The 16,845-nt window shown below is 46.0% G+C and overlaps 1 protein-coding gene across 1 annotated transcript in view; it reads left to right on the plus strand.

The window, feature by feature from the left end:
- The window catches only part of PHACTR1 (phosphatase and actin regulator 1), a 253,885-nt gene that overhangs the window by 200,222 nt on the left and 36,818 nt on the right, over positions 1-16,845 (plus strand). Inside the window, exons 7-8 of the mRNA XM_027128382.1 lie at positions 7,092-7,330; positions 9,067-9,223. Of these exons, the coding sequence (XP_026984183.1) occupies positions 7,092-7,330; positions 9,067-9,223 (396 nt within the window). The remainder of the gene's footprint in view (positions 1-7,091; positions 7,331-9,066; positions 9,224-16,845) is intronic.

Here is a 16,845-nt window from a genome sequence, read left to right on the forward strand (position 1 = left end):
AAAAATCAGAAAAGGCTGCTCCAAAGAAATGGCATTGGAGCTCTCGTTGAGGGTGGGTGGACTGCTCCAGTCAAACTCTGAGGGGCTATTTCTGAGGTGGGGGGATGGCAGGAAAGCTCACAACGTGCTCGGGAAGCGACAGGTGGCCTGGTGGCTGGAACACTGGGTGCGCGGTGAAGAATGGCAACAGATCAGATGGGGAGGAATTATGGGGCCAGATGGTGAGGTGCTCCCTAGTCCATTCCAAAGAGGGTGAGGTTTATCCAATTGACAATGAGACCCTTCAAAGGTCTTTTAATTGGAATTATATGACCGGAACTGTTTGACAGCAGTAGAGAGAGGACTGTGTGGTGGTGAGGAAGAGAGAAGGTTCTGGAAAAAGAGTAAGTTTTGAAGCCATTTCAGGGCTCTGCTTCTGTCCAGATGACACCAGTACAAGCTCAGGCTCTACAGCCCCTACTGCCCGAGTTCAGTAATGCCTGCACCCCTCTCGCTGTGACCGTGGCTGCGTACCTCATTTTTCCTCTCTGAAGTGGAGGGTAACGGTAGTACCTGTCTAATAGGGTGGCAGTCGTTAGGCTTAAGTGAATCCATCCCTGGCACTATGTGAGCATTTAAAGTGTTAGCTCTTTTCACCATTATGTGCAGCGATCCAGGAAGAGCTAGGGAGGCGCCGCCTAGGAGGTCAGGATGAGGGGCTCCACGTTTACCTGCGGTTTTAATTCCTGCTCACCCACCTGGAAGAGGTACAGTGACCACAACCCCCACGCGATGAGATCCGTTTGAATTCCAAGCAAACTCAGTGCTTAATCTCTGAAGAGTTTTGACGTGAATGGTCTAGAATAGACCTGATTATGTGAGTCATCTTTTCCCCGGGGACTTGGACAGGTACTCTGGAAGATGTGGTGACTCTTCCGGGCCACCGGAGTGTCATTTTATACATCACTAATCTGGGCCACATAATGAGAAAAGCTGCTTCCCTCGAATTGGTTTGGAGCTCTTGCATTAATGGGGTAGCTGCTCAGGGACTAGAGCAGCGGCACAGATAACATGCTCAGCGGAACTGTCATGGTGTCAGATCGTTGGGACCGCCCCCAGAGCAGCAGCCTGAGCCACGGCAGGTCAGGAACTTAGGAGATGAGATCTGGTCAGTTCATCCTTCAGCAAATACTGCAAATTCCTGAGAGTTAATACCCAAGTTGCATGAGAAGAGACTCAGGTGGTACAACTCTGAAGATGCAGCAGGTGGTAAAGCTGTCATGCATACTCCAGGCCAGTGGTTCCCAAATGGGCAGTTTTGCCCCTCAGAGGACATTGGGCAATATCTGGTGATATTTTGGGTTGTCACCAGTGGAGGAGATGCCACTAGCATCTAGTGAGTAGAGACCAGGTTTGCTGCTAAACAGCCTACGATGCACAAGACAAGCCCCCCCTACAAAGAAGGGTCCAGTCCAAAATGTCAGCCATGCCGAGGCTGAGAGACTCTGACTTAGGCCAGCATTTAACCAGAATGTGATATATACGTCATTGGTGAGTTTAAGACGAGCTTTTTTAAGTTTTAATGGACACGTACTTATTTTAACGTAAGTTGTAAACACACACTTAACATAAAACCAGTGATTACAAAGATATTGTTGCTTAAGATGAGGCTAAATTAGTATTTGAGTTTTTTTTAAGTGTTGACTTAAAAATACTAAGTAAATAATAGCGTAAGTGGACATCAAATATGGCTAAGGAGTGTGGGATGATGCAGGTTAGAAGCCGTTGGTTTGGACAAGGAGTCAGAAAACTTTTTCTGTAAAATAACTGGGTAGTGAATATTTGAGGCTCTGCTGCAACCTCTCAACCATTTTGGTACAAAAGTCACCATGACAATAGGTAAACAGCTGAGTTCTTTTCCCATCCTGACTTTTCTAAACCCAGTGTCTAAGATGCATCCTTTAAACTCAGTGCCCCAGCTATGGCCTGACTGTGGCAGGAAAGGACACTCTAACTTACCCTGGTTAGTAAGATTTAAAATATTTATAAAGTCATGATACCCGTTTTGTACACATGTTGTGGACAAAGTGTGATGTGTTCCTCACTTTGCATGTGTACAGTTAGTGGGGTTTGTGTTTAACCAAAGTACACAATCTTATAAGTATCACAATTCAATGTTTGGATACAGCATATTGAAATAGAGTGGGTTCAAATTCCAGCTCCTTCCTTTACTACCTACGCCCTCATGGGCCTATTACCCTCTCACAGCCTCCATTTCCTGCTTAATAAAATGAGGATACCTCTCCTGCAGGGTTGTTATAACAATGTAATGAGATGCGGAAGTCTCCAGAACAGTGGGCAACACATTCAGTAAATGTTTACTCTTTTCCTTTTCTACCTTAGTTCTTCCACATATTTGATTCTGTTACTAAGCCATTAATAAACGTGCCAGTCGAGTCAGGGGTACCTATGACTCTGCAATACACTGAAAACACTCCCTGAAAATTAAAGAATGATCTCTGCACTAACACCCTTTGAGTATGACTCGTCAACCACTTAAAATGCACCTAGATGTCAGTGATTCCAACCCATCTTTCTTTCAGCAAAAACAATAAACAATAACTGAGTGTCCACTTAGTGTCAGCCATGGTGTCAGGCCCCTGCTACAGACATGAAGAAGATATGGTCCCTGCCCCTGGAGGCATCTACTGCTTGGTTGGGGAGAGGAAGCTAGTAAGCAAACGGATGTTCCCAATTTCCACAATTGTGGAATCTCCTGAGAAACTAGGCAAAGTGTTGCCCAAGACAAGTATTGAAAGATAAATAGAAATTAACCAGGTGAAGGTGAGATCCCTTCACATCCCAGGCCAAGAATGTGCAGTGCATTGTTGCATGTGAACGAAGGGTGAGTTGTATGGGGACAGAGGTGTGGAGGGGTTGCAAGGCTGGGTGAATAATACAGGTCAGATTATGCAAGGCGTTGCATGTCAGGCTGTGTCTCAATTACTGCTTCCAGGCTAACGGTTCTCCCTCTAGCAGTGACACCTTTTATTTAGAGCAGGTCTTCTAAGTGACAACTCCATTCTAGAAAACCAGCGTTACTAAGACTGTTGGACTGGTGTCCCCCTTCCTGCCCATTACCACCAGCGGTGGAGGCCAGATGTAAGACGCGGCTACATATCAGTTGATTTAGTTCTTTGCTGTGAATAATATAGCTTGTAATGTGGATTTTTTTGAATTTTCCATGTGTGTCACTCTTGAAGCACTGGTTTTGTAGCCGAGGCAGGCATTCAGAGTTCTAACAGATGAGATGGCTACATCTGAGTTTCCGAAAGTTGCTTTGATGACAGTCTGGAGGACAGACTGAAACGGAGAATGTTTGGAAACCACTTGAAGGGCCCTTTCTATAAATAACAAGTGAGGGGCTCCCTTGAGGCCATGCCAGTGGGACACACGTGCACCAGACCTACTAGAAAGATACCGTTGACCCAATTTCACCCAAGGAAACTGAGGCTCAGAAAAGTTAATAATCTGCCCAGTGTCATGAGAGAGTCAGTGACGGAACTTGAACTTGTGGAGCTGTGTCTTGACTGCTCATACCGAGGCCCCATCAGAACCTTTCCGGCCTCCTTCCCAGCCAACTCTTCTCTCCCCTTGTGTCTTTGCTTGCTATCCTGTGGTCCTCCAGAGCTACCAGATGTGTGGAATCATCTGGTATTTGTCTTCCTCCTTCTCAGCATTCTTCCTAACACAGAGTTGGCGTATATTTATCAATAGAATATTTGTTAAGACCCTTTTGGTGGATTCACCCAGCTTGCTGGAAAACACTTTCTTCGTCCTTATGGAAACTGGACATTCTGTCACATGCTAGACTAGCCGGATCGGCCAGGCAAGGTCTTCAGCTGTTGCTGTGATGCCCCGACCAGGCAGTCGCTGGTCTCTATGACTGGTCCCTATTTTCCAAGGTGGGCAGTCTTATATGTAGGACCTGCCCCAGGGGCTGAGGGATCTGCCTTATAAGCCCCTTCTTCTCAGGGTTTCACACTTCCCGTAGATAATTTTTTCTTTTAATACATTTATTTATTTTTATTTTTTTTATTTTTGGCTGCGTTGGGTCTTCATTGCTGCACGCAGGCTTTCTCTAGTTGTGGCGAGCGGGGCTACTCTTCATTGCGGTGCGCGGGCTTCTCATTGCGGTGGCTTCTTGTTGTGGAGCACGGGCTCTAGGCACGCGGGCTTCAGTAGTTGTGGCACGTGGGCTTCAGTAGTTGTGGCTCGTGGGCTCTAGTGCGCAGGCTCAGTAGTTGTGGTGCATGGGCTTCGTTGCTCCGCGGCATGTGGGATCCTCCCGGACCAGGGCTTAAACCGTGGCTCCTGCATTGGCAGGCAGATTCTTAACCACTGTGCCACCAGGGAAGCCCCTCCCGGTAGATCTTTGAGAGAGGAGAAATCACAGTCTCCTCTTTATCATAGACTACTTGGGAAGCTGAGTTTCTTATCTTTCTTTGCATAGTATTTCTCCTTTCTCTGTCCTCTCGGGCAGTTTGGAGCTGTCCACCTTAAGGAATTCTTGTGCTTTCTAGTTTCCAACTTTTATTTCCTCAAAAGACTTTTCCCACCAGACATGAATAGCTATTGGCTTCTTTTCATTCTTGCTCTTGTTGTATCCCCAGCGCCCTGCCTTCACTGGAGCCAATAATTAAACTAGAAATGGCGGGGAGGGGAGAAAGCAGGGGTGGGGCAAAACAGGGGCCATGGAGTTACAGTTTTGCTTCTTCCACACCAACTTCCCTTAATACCCAGTGTAGAAACCCAAGCGCGGTTGGAGCCCTGTGTCGTCGTCTGATGGACGGGCCGCCTCGGGAGGTGGTGTAGTCTGTCACCTTTCAGCCAGCTTTTGGATTTGTCATGCGAGACCATCCATTCTGTACTCCACCTTCTTGTTCTCACTGCCATTCCTATTAAACTATGTGGGAAATGGGCCCCCTAACCTGCTAATGTCTAATTAAGATGCTGCATTTTTATAAACGTGATTGATTTAATCTTATTCAGTGGTTGAAGTTTTTTTTTTAAGTTGATTTAGTTCATTTCCTTGAACACCATAGCTCATGATGTGTCAACTAGATTCGCCATTTGTGTCACTAAAGACTTATGAGAAAAATACAAAGAGACAAACAGCCCTTTGGAAACAATGGAAGGAAGAAAGTGAATTGAATTTAAATAAGACATAGCAATCAAGTGTAATGAGGGACTTCCCTGGCGGCGCAGGGGTTAAGAATCTGCCTGCCCGTGCTGGGGACTCGGGTTTGAGCCCTCATCTGGGAAGATCCTACATGCCACGGAGCAACTAAGCCCGTGCGCCACAACTACTGAGCCTGCACTCTAGAGCCCGTGCGCCACAACTACTGAGCCTGTGTGCCACAACTACTGAGCCCACGCGCCTAGAGCCCGTGCTCTGCAGCAAGAGAAGCCACTGCAGTGAGAAGCCCATGCACTGCAACGAAGAGTAGCCCCCGCTCACCGCCACTAGAGAAAGCTTGTGCACAGCAACAAAGCCCCGAACACAGCCAAAAATAAATAAATAATTTTAAAAAAAGAAATAAAAAGCTGAGATTTAGAAATTAGACACATTTAAAAAAAAATAAAATGTAAGGAAAGTTTTAAAGGAGACCTGGCATGCATTCACATGTCCTTAAGAGTTTTCTTTTGGATAAGATGTTCTAACGTAAAATTATTGCTAGACAGCATAGCCTCACACTCCGTTTCTTAACACGTCAAACACTGTTGGATGGTAAAATGCATTCAGTTTTCTATGTTTAGAAATTCCTTAAATGAAAGACATAAATTCCACTTGAAGTTCATCTGGAAAAAAGTTATAAAATTTAACTGTGTGTTTCAGGCTCCATTATTCTTGCTGGACTTCATTCAGAGCCGGTCATAAAAAGGATTCTAACTTGCTGTAGGAACCTTGGATAGATTCTAATAAGAAAATAACTAATTTTCTTTATTTTTGATAATACACATTTCCTGATTTTCTTACAATGAAACTCACGTGGCTTTTATTAAGAAGCAAATCTTTTTTTTTTTTTTTTTTTTTTTTTTGCTGTACGCGGGCCTCTCACTGTTGTGGCCTCTCCCGTTGCGGACGCGCAGGCTCAGCGGCCATGGCTCATGGGCCCAGCCACTCTGTGGCATGTGGGATCTTCCCAGACTCTTCCCGGACTGGGGCACGAACCCGCGTCCCCTGCATCGGCAGGCGGACTCTCAACCACTGCGCCACCAGGGAAGTCCCCAAATCATTTTTAATTAAAAAATATTTTTTATCTGAGTTGGCTCAACTAAAGAGGTAAAACCAAAAATATCATCATCATTGCTGCTGGGAACACTGACCTGCTGAAAAACCAGACTGGCGTTGCCTGTGTCTGCTGAGAGTCTGACATGGTCCTTGGGAGAGAACTTGGTCTGAGTCGCCCTTGCCCATGTCCACCCCGATGTCATGCGTGGGTCTCCAGCCTGATGGTCCCACCTCTTCTGTTTCTCTGCATCTCCATCCGTGACATTTCAGTCAGCCCCTACCAGTCACGCTGTATAGCTTTGAAAGCTGGAGCTTCATGTATTGTCTCTTTCTTTCCTGGGTCTCTCACTTCACCATCAAATTATAACCTTTTACTCCTTTAAGACATGTGGGTTGCAAATGAACCTTCCTTTGACCATTGGGGTAGTTGCTCTTAACCAGAAATAAAAAGAGTTAAATTTATTTTTAAAACTTTTTATTTTTTAAATTGCGGTAAATACACAGGACATGAAATTCACCGTCTCCCCCACTCTAAAGTGTACAGTTCAGTGGCATTCTCGTACGTTCACATTACCGTGCTACCGTCACCACCATCCATCCGCAGGGCAGTAGAATTCTCATTTCCTATCCTGTGCTGCTACCACCATCCAGTAACTCAGCTGCCCCAAAACACTTAGCTGTTAGGTGAGAAATGAGACTTGAATTGCCCAGTAGACCTTTTGTCTCTCAGGACATAATGGCTAAGTTTTTAAAACGTTCTGATGCATTTAATATGACACGTTAGCCAAAATAAATGTGCTCTTTTCTCTTTAAACAGCTCTGAGCAGCGGGTACCCTGTTCTACTTCTTACCACAGCTCTGGTTTGCACTCGGGTGACAGTGTCACAAAAGCAGGACCTCTGGGCCTTCCGGAAATAAGACAAGTGCCAACTGTTGTGATTGAATGTGATGACAATAAAGAAAATGTGCCTCATGAATCAGACTACGAAGACTCTTCTTGCCTGTACACACGAGAAGGGGAAGAGGACGAGGACGACGACAGCTCGCTGTATACCAGTGGGTGCATCTAAACTCTTCGCTGAGGGTGGGAGGGGCGTGGCTGGCGGGAAGAGCTGCCCACCTCTGTGGGTTCTAATCTGAGGTCCGAGGTTACTGTTTCTTCATTAGTAAGACGAAAGGGTAACTGTCCTCTGAACAGCCTCAGAGCTCTAAAAATTACAACATCGTGCTACCATCTCTTGCCTCTTTTCGATGTCTCTTTTTTTCTTTGATGGCTTCCCTTGGGCTGCAACACCCCATCAATTAAAAAAAAAAAAAAAGCAAGGAGGGGAGGCACCTTAAAATTCAATTCCAGTCTACAAAATATATAAAAATACTAACCATTGTATATGGAACCAATTCATTTTTAAGCATACCTCAACCACTGAACTTAAATTTCAGTGATCAACTTTTTAATGCGTGAACTTATATGATAGCAACCTTTTACCGACTGTGCGCCTGACGATATGCTAAGGTTTTATTCTCATCTACATCTTACAACACTCAGGGGCATAAACTACTGCCCCATTTTACAGGTGAGGGGAGAAAATGGAGAGGTAAGGGACTTGCCCAGAGACTCACGTCTACTAAGTGGCAGTGCTGAGAGTTGAAGCTGCCTGTGTCTCATTCCAAAACCCACGTTCTAAAAGCAGTGGCAAAAGAAGGAAGATAAGTACTTACTATATAAGGTCCAAAGGAGCCCCCCAGACTTGCTGCTTCCCGGTCTCGCCCTCTTGCCTCACAACTCACCAGGCCTCAGACAGCTCGCTAAACCTGAGTGATGGAAATAGTCCTGGTGTTGAGGAGAGAACCCTGGAGGGGCAGCCGAAGGCCCACATGGGCCGTGAGGGAAGGAGCTGTTGCCCAGCCTCTGCTCACTGTTTCCTGCCCGGAGAATGGAACGCTTTATACCAGGGTTTCTCAACCTTGGCACAAGTGACATCTTGGGCCAGATAATTCTCTGTCATGGCGGCTGCCCTGTGCACTGTAGGATGTTTGGTAGCATCCCTGGCCTCTACCCACTGGGTGCCGGTAGCACCCTCCCCAGCAAACTCGAGTTTGACAACCAAAAATGTCTCTAGACTTTGCCAAATGTCCCTGGTGGGGGCAGAAATCACTCCTGATTGAGAATCATGGATTTATTCCAGATGTGAGGAAATAAAAGGAAAAGCAGACCCAGAATATTGCCTGTTTCCATGAGCTTGCCCCCTCTCCCACCCCACACGGACCCCACTTTGCCCAACTTTACTTGCCTGTACCCTCCAGCCCCACTGTAGCTGATCTCTTTTGTTTCCTGTGATTCCCCCGCCTATCCTTCACCTCTGAGCGTCCACACACGCAGATGCCCACCGGCCTGCTGCCTGTTGGCCTCACTTATCCTGCACATGGCGGCCGCGCCTCCTCCGCCCTTTGCATTCTGTTTTGCACTCCGCAGTCTGTCCTCCCCTCCTTTGTGATGTTGCCCACATTGGGGGGGGGGGGAGTTCCTGGGGAGCAGAGATCCAATCACAGGCTCTCCATGTGCCCCGCACATGCCCAGCATACCGCGAGGTAGAAAGGACATGCTGATTGCAGGAACTGTATGAAAGTCACATACTGTAGCTTTCCTCCTTTGACGGAGGTCTTGACCGCGCTCAGGTGTTGGGCTCTTATATCTGTCTCCCCGCCTCTCACCTTGTGGTCCACGGCTGTCCCTGGGGGGAGCCCAAGCAGGTTGGTGACAGCCTTATTACCTCATGTCTCCCTTCCTGCAGGCTCCCTGGCCATGAAGGTGTGCAGGAAGGACTCCTTAGCCATCAAACTCAGCAACAGGCCCTCCAAGCGAGAGCTGGAAGAAAAGAACATCCTTCCGAGGCAGACGGACGAGGAACGGCTGGAGCTGAGGCAGCAGATCGGCACCAAGCTCACCAGGTAGGACAGCGCAGCCCCCGGCTCCACGGATTTCCGTGCAAGAATTCAGTCTCCATCCTCAGATCTGTTTTGAGTGTCTCTGAAGAGCTCCCTGTAGAAAAAGTCCGTGGAAAATATTCCATTTCTTCTGCAGGATTGCTTTTATGGTCCCCTCTTTTTCACTCATCAAAGTCTTAGAAATTTCACTCGACTAAAGGTTCAAGCTGAGAGGAAGATTTCTAGGGAGAATAAGCACCTGTAGAACAATTCCCATCATCCAGTAGAATTGAGGACCTATATACCTAGGCACTGTGGTTTGCTTAAGCACAAAGCAATCGAATAAGTGGACTTTTCTACTAGACTGTGCAACTAGAAGACATCAGTGGTGGGTAAAGTTGCCTCATTACTGAGCTGGGACTCTTCTTGAGTGATTGCCCCTATGAGTGGGTATTACAGACACAGGCAAAGCAGTATGTCATATTAATACGTTAAACACTTACGTGTGTATTCATAACCTAGTGCATCTTTATATGGTGTTAGCTAACATCTGTGACACACTTATTAGCCAGGCATTCTTCGAAACATTTTATGTGTGTTCGTTCATTTAATCTTTGAGCTTCCCTATGAAATGGACATTTCTATGCCCATTTCACAGATGAGAACACGAGAGAGAACTTGAGTTACCTGCGTAACGTCAGACAGAATGGCTGTGGAGAGCTCCCTCTTGGCCATATATGATGCTGCCTCTGTAATGATAGTCACCAGGTGAACCTTCACTTTGGCCCAGGCACCATGCTCGCTGTTTGGATGCAGTGTGTAGAGGTCTCCCAGGGTTTCCTCCTGACTTTCCCACTTACTGCCCCATAGCCTCGTGTAAGTCACTTATTCTCTTCCCCTGTGTTTTCTGCCTTTATAAGATGGGGAGTTGTAAGAATTAAACAATATAAGTAAAGCACTTAAAACAGTCTCTCTAACTTCCTCTAGGGAGCCTGTCCCATGGTGGAAGAGCGTGACTTTAAACACTGTTCCTTCTGTTGAAGTGAAATCTCTGTCCATGCATTTCCCACCCATTGGTCATATTCTTTTCTTTCTGCAGCTACCTCACTCCTCTTAACACACATGCTTTCGGGCACTTGGAGGCAACGGTACTGGCTCCCCAAGTCTCCTTTCCTACACTGCATATAGCCGCATTCTCTCTCTGGGGTTCAGTGGGTTGGGTGGATATAGTTCTAGGCTGCTTCCTGAACCAGCTTGTTCAATTTTACACCTGATACAAATAGGGCTTTCCACTGGGGGACTAGAAATAAGAGAAGAAGCAGATCCTTGACCCCAGCCCCTCTTCCCAAAAGTTCATTTCCATTATCCTTTGACTAGGACAAAGGAGCATGAGTATCCTTTATTCTAGTTCTTTCCCTCACTTCCATTTTCCCAGCTTTGTGACAGTATAAGCAGAGCCCCAGGATTGTGGGGAAAATTGAAAACTTCTCTGCAGATGTATGTGAGATGCCAACACATCTAGCTGCCCAAGGTGGCATCTTCTGTGGAGAGAGAGACAAAGGTGGGAGATATGGAAAGCAGATGTGTGCAGCCGGCCACTCTGCTTGTCCACCACAGAGCACCATCCACCTGGAGGAAACTGACAAAGCGAAAAAGGCCATTGTCCCAGAACACGCTCCTAAAAAGACACAGCCCAGCTTCTCATGCCTGAATCCATACCAGCATCCCACCACGATTAGCACGTGGCTATGGCAGTGACACAACCAGAGGTGGGAAGAGACACAGGCCACCATGCACTGCAGGAAGGTCTCTGCATTTGAGGATTTATCCTTGGAAATCATCCCTTTCCCAACCTTTCCTCTTCTGGATTCATAAAATCCACTGAGCGTTCACCATAGTGATGTCTATTCCCAACCCTCGTTCACCCTGGTCAGTAGAAGAAGACACACTGACCAGGGAGAGAACGATGGAGGTAGAGAGGACAGCATTGGGCATATTCCAAGTGTTGAGCTCTGACTCTATTTCTTCTTTGTTCACTCTTTCAACTAGGGAGTTTATTTCCTTCTGGTCTAACCCTTGGCATCTCAGCCAGATTACAGGAACTGGGCATCAGGAAAGGACATCAGGAGTGTTGAGCAAGTCAACAAAGTTGTACAGAGTTCAGCAAATCTGGTGGGGAGGCCTAATCCACGTCTCAAGGTCTTCTTTAGAAAGGAATTTTAAGGACGATTCTCTTTTGAATGAGAACCCAGCTTGGTGCTTCCAGCCACTCATTTATCCTGAAGCCAGGGGAGAATGAAGGAGAAATCTGAGAACCGGAAGGTGACCATGGTAGAGAGAGAACTAATCTGAGGCCCAGAGCCTTGGCTTCTAGCTCTGGTTCTGAGGGTTTCCTAAGCAGATGTTTGCTCACTCTGGGTCTGCATTTCCTAATCTGAGGGGATTAGATCATCTGATCACTTTGTGCAAACTGTGAACTTCATTATCATCAAAAGTAACTAAAAGTATGTAGGAATCTGTTGTAGAGTTTGCATTTCCGAAGTTACAAGGCTGCGGCTTTCTTTGGCTATTATTTGAGGTAGTAAGATGTACTGGAAATCTCAAGCTCTTTGAAAAGCCTACGGCCAAGTCTGCGGTTCTCGTGGAATGAGCAAGATAGAAAACATAATTTTAGTCTGACAGTTTTAATAGCATAAAAGAATAATGTAGCACTCCAAGGATAATCCCAAATTGGGGGAAGGGAGCAGAAACATCAAGTAAAATGATGTCAAGTATTAAGGGAGAGTTTCTACCTAAGAATGCAAAAATATTGTTCTTCCAAAAACGTTTTCTCATTGATGCTATTGGGCAGACTCTCCTAAACCTTGGTCGTCAAGTCATCTGGGTGCTTTGATAATAAATAACTGTTTCAACCAACCGCCATTTGAGAAGTGAGGGCTGCCCTTGAGACATGAACGTTGTCAGCTGGGTGTGCGTTTCTCTGCTCCTTGTGTATTACAGACTCAGGCCGGTTGCAGAGAACCAAGGGGTCAACACGTCCGTCCGCTGGGGTGTCCGAGGGATGAAATAGTAGAACTTCGACTTAAATTTATTTTATGTCATTCTTTTTAAGTCGATTGTGTCTGTGTTATAATGCACATATATATCAATGCAGTAGTATCAGTACTTGTATATAACTTATAAATAAAGAAATGGCATGTGTGGGGATACGTGCTTAAAAAATTAAATTGATGGAGTTCTCAAGAAGCTTCGAGCCCACAGGTCTGAGGGTCCCTTCTTAGGGCTGCGTGAGCAGGTCCTTTCCTCTCCGAGGACCTCTCTAGTCAGTGGAAAGGTAGAGACCTCAGGGCCATCCCTCACCCCTGCAAAGCCCCCAAATTCAGGATGCTGCTGCTTTCTCTCTGAGTCTCTTCTCTGGGCCCTTCAACCTGAACCCTAGGAGGTGGTCAGCCTGTGTGATCTTAGCTCTCCAGTCCACTTTCAGCTCCCTTCATTTACCAAGCTTTTTACTCCCCTAAGATTAATATTCATCCCACATGACTCCATGTTATTTATTTGAAATACATCTTACTACCCCCTCCTCCCCCCCCAAAAAAAATCATTATTTAAAAAATTAGACATGGAGACATACTTCTCAGTGTTCATAGTGAGGATGACCTCTTTCTTGATCAGTCAGGGGACAGCTGATATGGCCTAGGCCACTTACTTTCCAGCTTGGGGCATTGATTGAAGAAATGACCCCCCACACACAACTAAAGGATGGCGCTCAAGACCATTGGGAATGGAGTTTTGAGGGACTAAATAGAAGTCTGATGCCTAAAGGAGTTGTCCTTTTGCTTCTGAAACATCCTTTAGAAAGTGAATCATCCTGTAAGTCACTAAGACTACTTATTTTTTTAAAAAGGAGCTACGACCCTGAAACGTGATCTGTTCTTGGTTACTCAACAGCCAGTGCGCCTAAGCCTTCTCTTGGGAACAGCCAGCCTTTCAGACCCAGCTGTCCAGTCCTCTCCAACTGAGGCCCCTCCCTCAGTCCCCTCCAATACCTTCTGTAAGGTTTGGATCAGACAGGGGGAGAGAAAGCCTGGGAAGGACAATAGAATGGGAGGTGCCTTGCAGTATACGTAAGAGTATATTAATCTAAATTAAGCTCAGGAATAAATAAGGATTCGGGCAATTTGCCTCCGTGACATACTTGTTCCCCTAAAATATCTCTTCACCCTTAAGATATCCATGTCCCACTCGGGTGAACTGTCATCATCTTTTTTTTTCCTTTTTTTAAACTTTATTTCTATTATTTTATTTTTTATACAGCAGGTTGTCATCATCTTTTTTGCAGTCATGGTTGACCACAATGTTTTCAGCCTCCCTCTGAGCTGGAGCAGGCATAGCCCTGCCTTAAAATGGGAAGCATCCCTACGGGGAAACTCTTTGGAAACCGTGCTGGGTTTTGGAAAGGATGTTTCTCCTGTGATGTCCTTTTCCTAGGCCAGACATAGCTGGTGGTTCAGGCCACTCACCTATGATTCTTGCCAACAATCAAAGGAGATGCTGACTTAATTTCAGCTGCTGGGAGTATTCATTTTCTAGGGCTACCATAACAAAGTACCACAAACTGAGTGGCTTCCACAACAAAAGTGTATGGTCTCACAGTTCTGGAGCCTGGAAGTCTGAAATCAAGGTGTCGGCAGGGTTGGTTCCTTCTAAGGGCAGTGAGGGAGAATCTGTTCCAGGCCCCTCCCCTGGCTTCTGGTGGTTCACTGACAGTCTTTGGCCTTCCTGGTCTCTGCTTTCATCTTCTCCCAGCGTGTGTATCTCTGTGTCCAAATTTCCCCTTTTTATAAGGAAAGCAGTCATCTTAGATTAAGGTCCAACCCTCATCCTCTTGTTTTAACTTGATGACCTCTGTAAAGACCCTATCTCCAAATAAGGTCACACTCTGAGATGCTGGGGGTTAGGACTTCGACATTTGTATTTTGGAGGGATACAATTCAGCCCATACCATTTGGGGAAGCATAAAGTGGGTCTACCTAGAAAAGGAGCCACAAACTCAAATGCACACCTGGCGCCAGACAGGTATTGAACATAAGGGAAGCGGGCAGTTCTAAGATTGTTAACAGGGAGTGCTGGGAACTGGGGTGAGATGGAAAGTCCATCCTTTATCAAAAGGGGTCACCACTCTTCAGCTTCAGTCCCCTGTTGTTTTGGAGAAATGAAAGACCAGTTTGTCAGATCTTATTTTTTAAAAACTCTGGATTTTTTTAAAATGAAAATTCCGAATTTTTTAAACATTGGACAGACCAAGCAGAATATAATTATGGGTTAAGTTTAGCCCCGGGATGATGTCTTAGCCTGTGCCCCCTGGATATAATCTCTGACCTGGAAACCATAGGTTTTCCTATCTACCGTATAGTCCTAAATTCTATGGGCGTGCACTGTGCACTTTGATGACATGAGATAGAACTCTTCCGTGTGTGATAAATGTCAATGTGAGCATGTGCTTGTGTCTCTCTGTAGCAGTTGGGAATTCACATCTTCTAGGATCCAAGTTAATTTGAATGTGGTTATGTGGATTAATCACTAAAGCAATATACTCTATTCCTAGAAAGAACTTTGACCCAGCTTTCAGGAGTTTAGTCAGTTGGTTTTCAGAGTGTTTGTGACTATGGAAAAACACATTAAGTTGAATGAAGAAGTTGGTTGAAATAGCTGTCACTGCTTTCTTTTCCTTAATGCGTGTTGAGTCTGGGAATCAGAAGGGTTTAAGGTTAAAGCACTGGTAATTGTTGATAGTTGGAATCTATACATACAGCATGAGATCCACACCAAGCATCATAGGGCAGATGAGATGTAGGACCTGCCTTTGAAAATTACCAATATTCTCCCTCTTCTTTCCTCCTTGGTATTTATGATGGCCGCCTCTTAAATAGCTGTTGTCTTTGCGGTGGCAGGGGGGTGGGGAATGAGATAGGGGAGGTGGAAAAGTGATGACCTGATCATCCCCATGAAACCTAATGTGTTATTCTCTCTTATTCAGAATTTAATATGCTAGAAAGAAAGAGTATTCTAAATCTGTATTTTATGCTCCTAAGTAGTTCACACTATAGGCAGAATATAAAATAATATGGGGCTTCCCTGGTGGTGCAGTGGTTGAGAGTCCGCCTGCCGATGCAGGGGACGCGGGTTCGTGCCCCGGTCCGGGAAGATCCCACATGCCGCAGAGCGGCTGGGCCCGTAAGCCATGGCCGCTGAGCCTGCGCGTCCGGAGCCTGTGCTCCGCAATGGGAGAGACTACAACAGTGAGAGGCCCGCGTACTGCAAAAATAAAAATAAAAAAAATAATAATATGTACAGAGGATTATGTGCTGCTTTAAATCATAATACAGTGTTCAAGGGAGAAACTTGAAATCCATTTTTCATGCTTATAGCACAGGCAATAAAATGCAGTAGTCCTGACTTCTGACTGTAGTTTGCATACTGTTGGTGGTTTGGGAAAATCAGTGTTATGAGTCTCGATACACCGAAGCCTAGTTCCAAGGTGGCAAATAGTATCTCCCCCCAAATCTAAGGGCTGATGGCTAAGTGTGAGCTGGTACCTTCCCAGGCTAGGTAATTTCTTCTGCTGCAAAAGCACTTTCTAAAAAACGGAATAACAATCAAAGGCTCTATGAATTCAGTTCAGCTTTGGCTGACTGAGGGTGCCCTGGACGTGTGTCCCTGTGAATCACTTGAGAGAAAGAAGGGAGGAAAATAGACCTGAGTGAAGTTTAGGAGGAGCTTCCTTGTCCGCCTGGCTTTTGCAGCCTTGCAGCAGCATCTGCACCCTCCTCACCTTTGACTGTGATGAAGGATGGAGTGGAGAGGGGACCAGAGAGGAGAGCAGAGCGGGAAGAGGGCACTTGTGGGCTTCCCTGGTGGCACAGTGGTTGAGTGTCCGCCTGCCAATGCAGGGGACACGGGTTCGTGCCCCGGTCCGGGAAGATCCCACATGCCGCGGAGCGGCTGGGCCCGTGAGCCATGGCCGCTGAGCCTGCGCGTCCGGAGCCTGTGCTCCGCAACGGGAGAGGCCACAGCAGTGAGAGGCTCGTGTACCGCCAAAAAAAAAAAAAAAGAGGGCACTTGTGTCCGCTCATCTTCACATCCGCAAAGCCTGGGAGGGAATGGCTCAGGTCAGTGGACTTTTTCTGTGGATTCTGAACCCTCCCATAAAGAAAACTGAAATTAAGTAGCAGTCACCAAGCTGAACTGAGTGATCAGAACAAGCTAAATCGGGTGAAATAGGACGAGAATGGAGTTATTGAATCCTGCAGCATTTGCATAACTGACATGTGGAATCTTCGAGCAGCTCAGTGGCTTTCAGATCATTTGACATCTCCCATTAACTCACTGGGCAAAATAGAAAATCCTCTCTTAAAAGCCCTCCAGAAAGGCTGACATCTTCTAAAAGGTGCTGAGTTGAGTGGAGGCTACGGTGTGACCTGACTGATAGAAAGTTAAGGGCAGCTACACATCTGTTTCTGTTTGTTTGTCTGTTATTACTGATTGCCATTCTTTTTTTTTTTTTTTGAATTTTATTTATTTATTTTTTATACAGCAGGTTCTTATTAGTTATCTGTTTTCTACATATTAGTGTATACATGTCAATC

Source organism: Aethalodelphis obliquidens, unplaced genomic scaffold, assembly GCF_003676395.1.
Source record: "Aethalodelphis obliquidens isolate GAN/ISIS:26980383/991018 unplaced genomic scaffold, ASM367639v1 scaffold34, whole genome shotgun sequence".
NCBI classification, from domain to species: domain Eukaryota; kingdom Metazoa; phylum Chordata; class Mammalia; order Artiodactyla; family Delphinidae; genus Aethalodelphis; species Aethalodelphis obliquidens.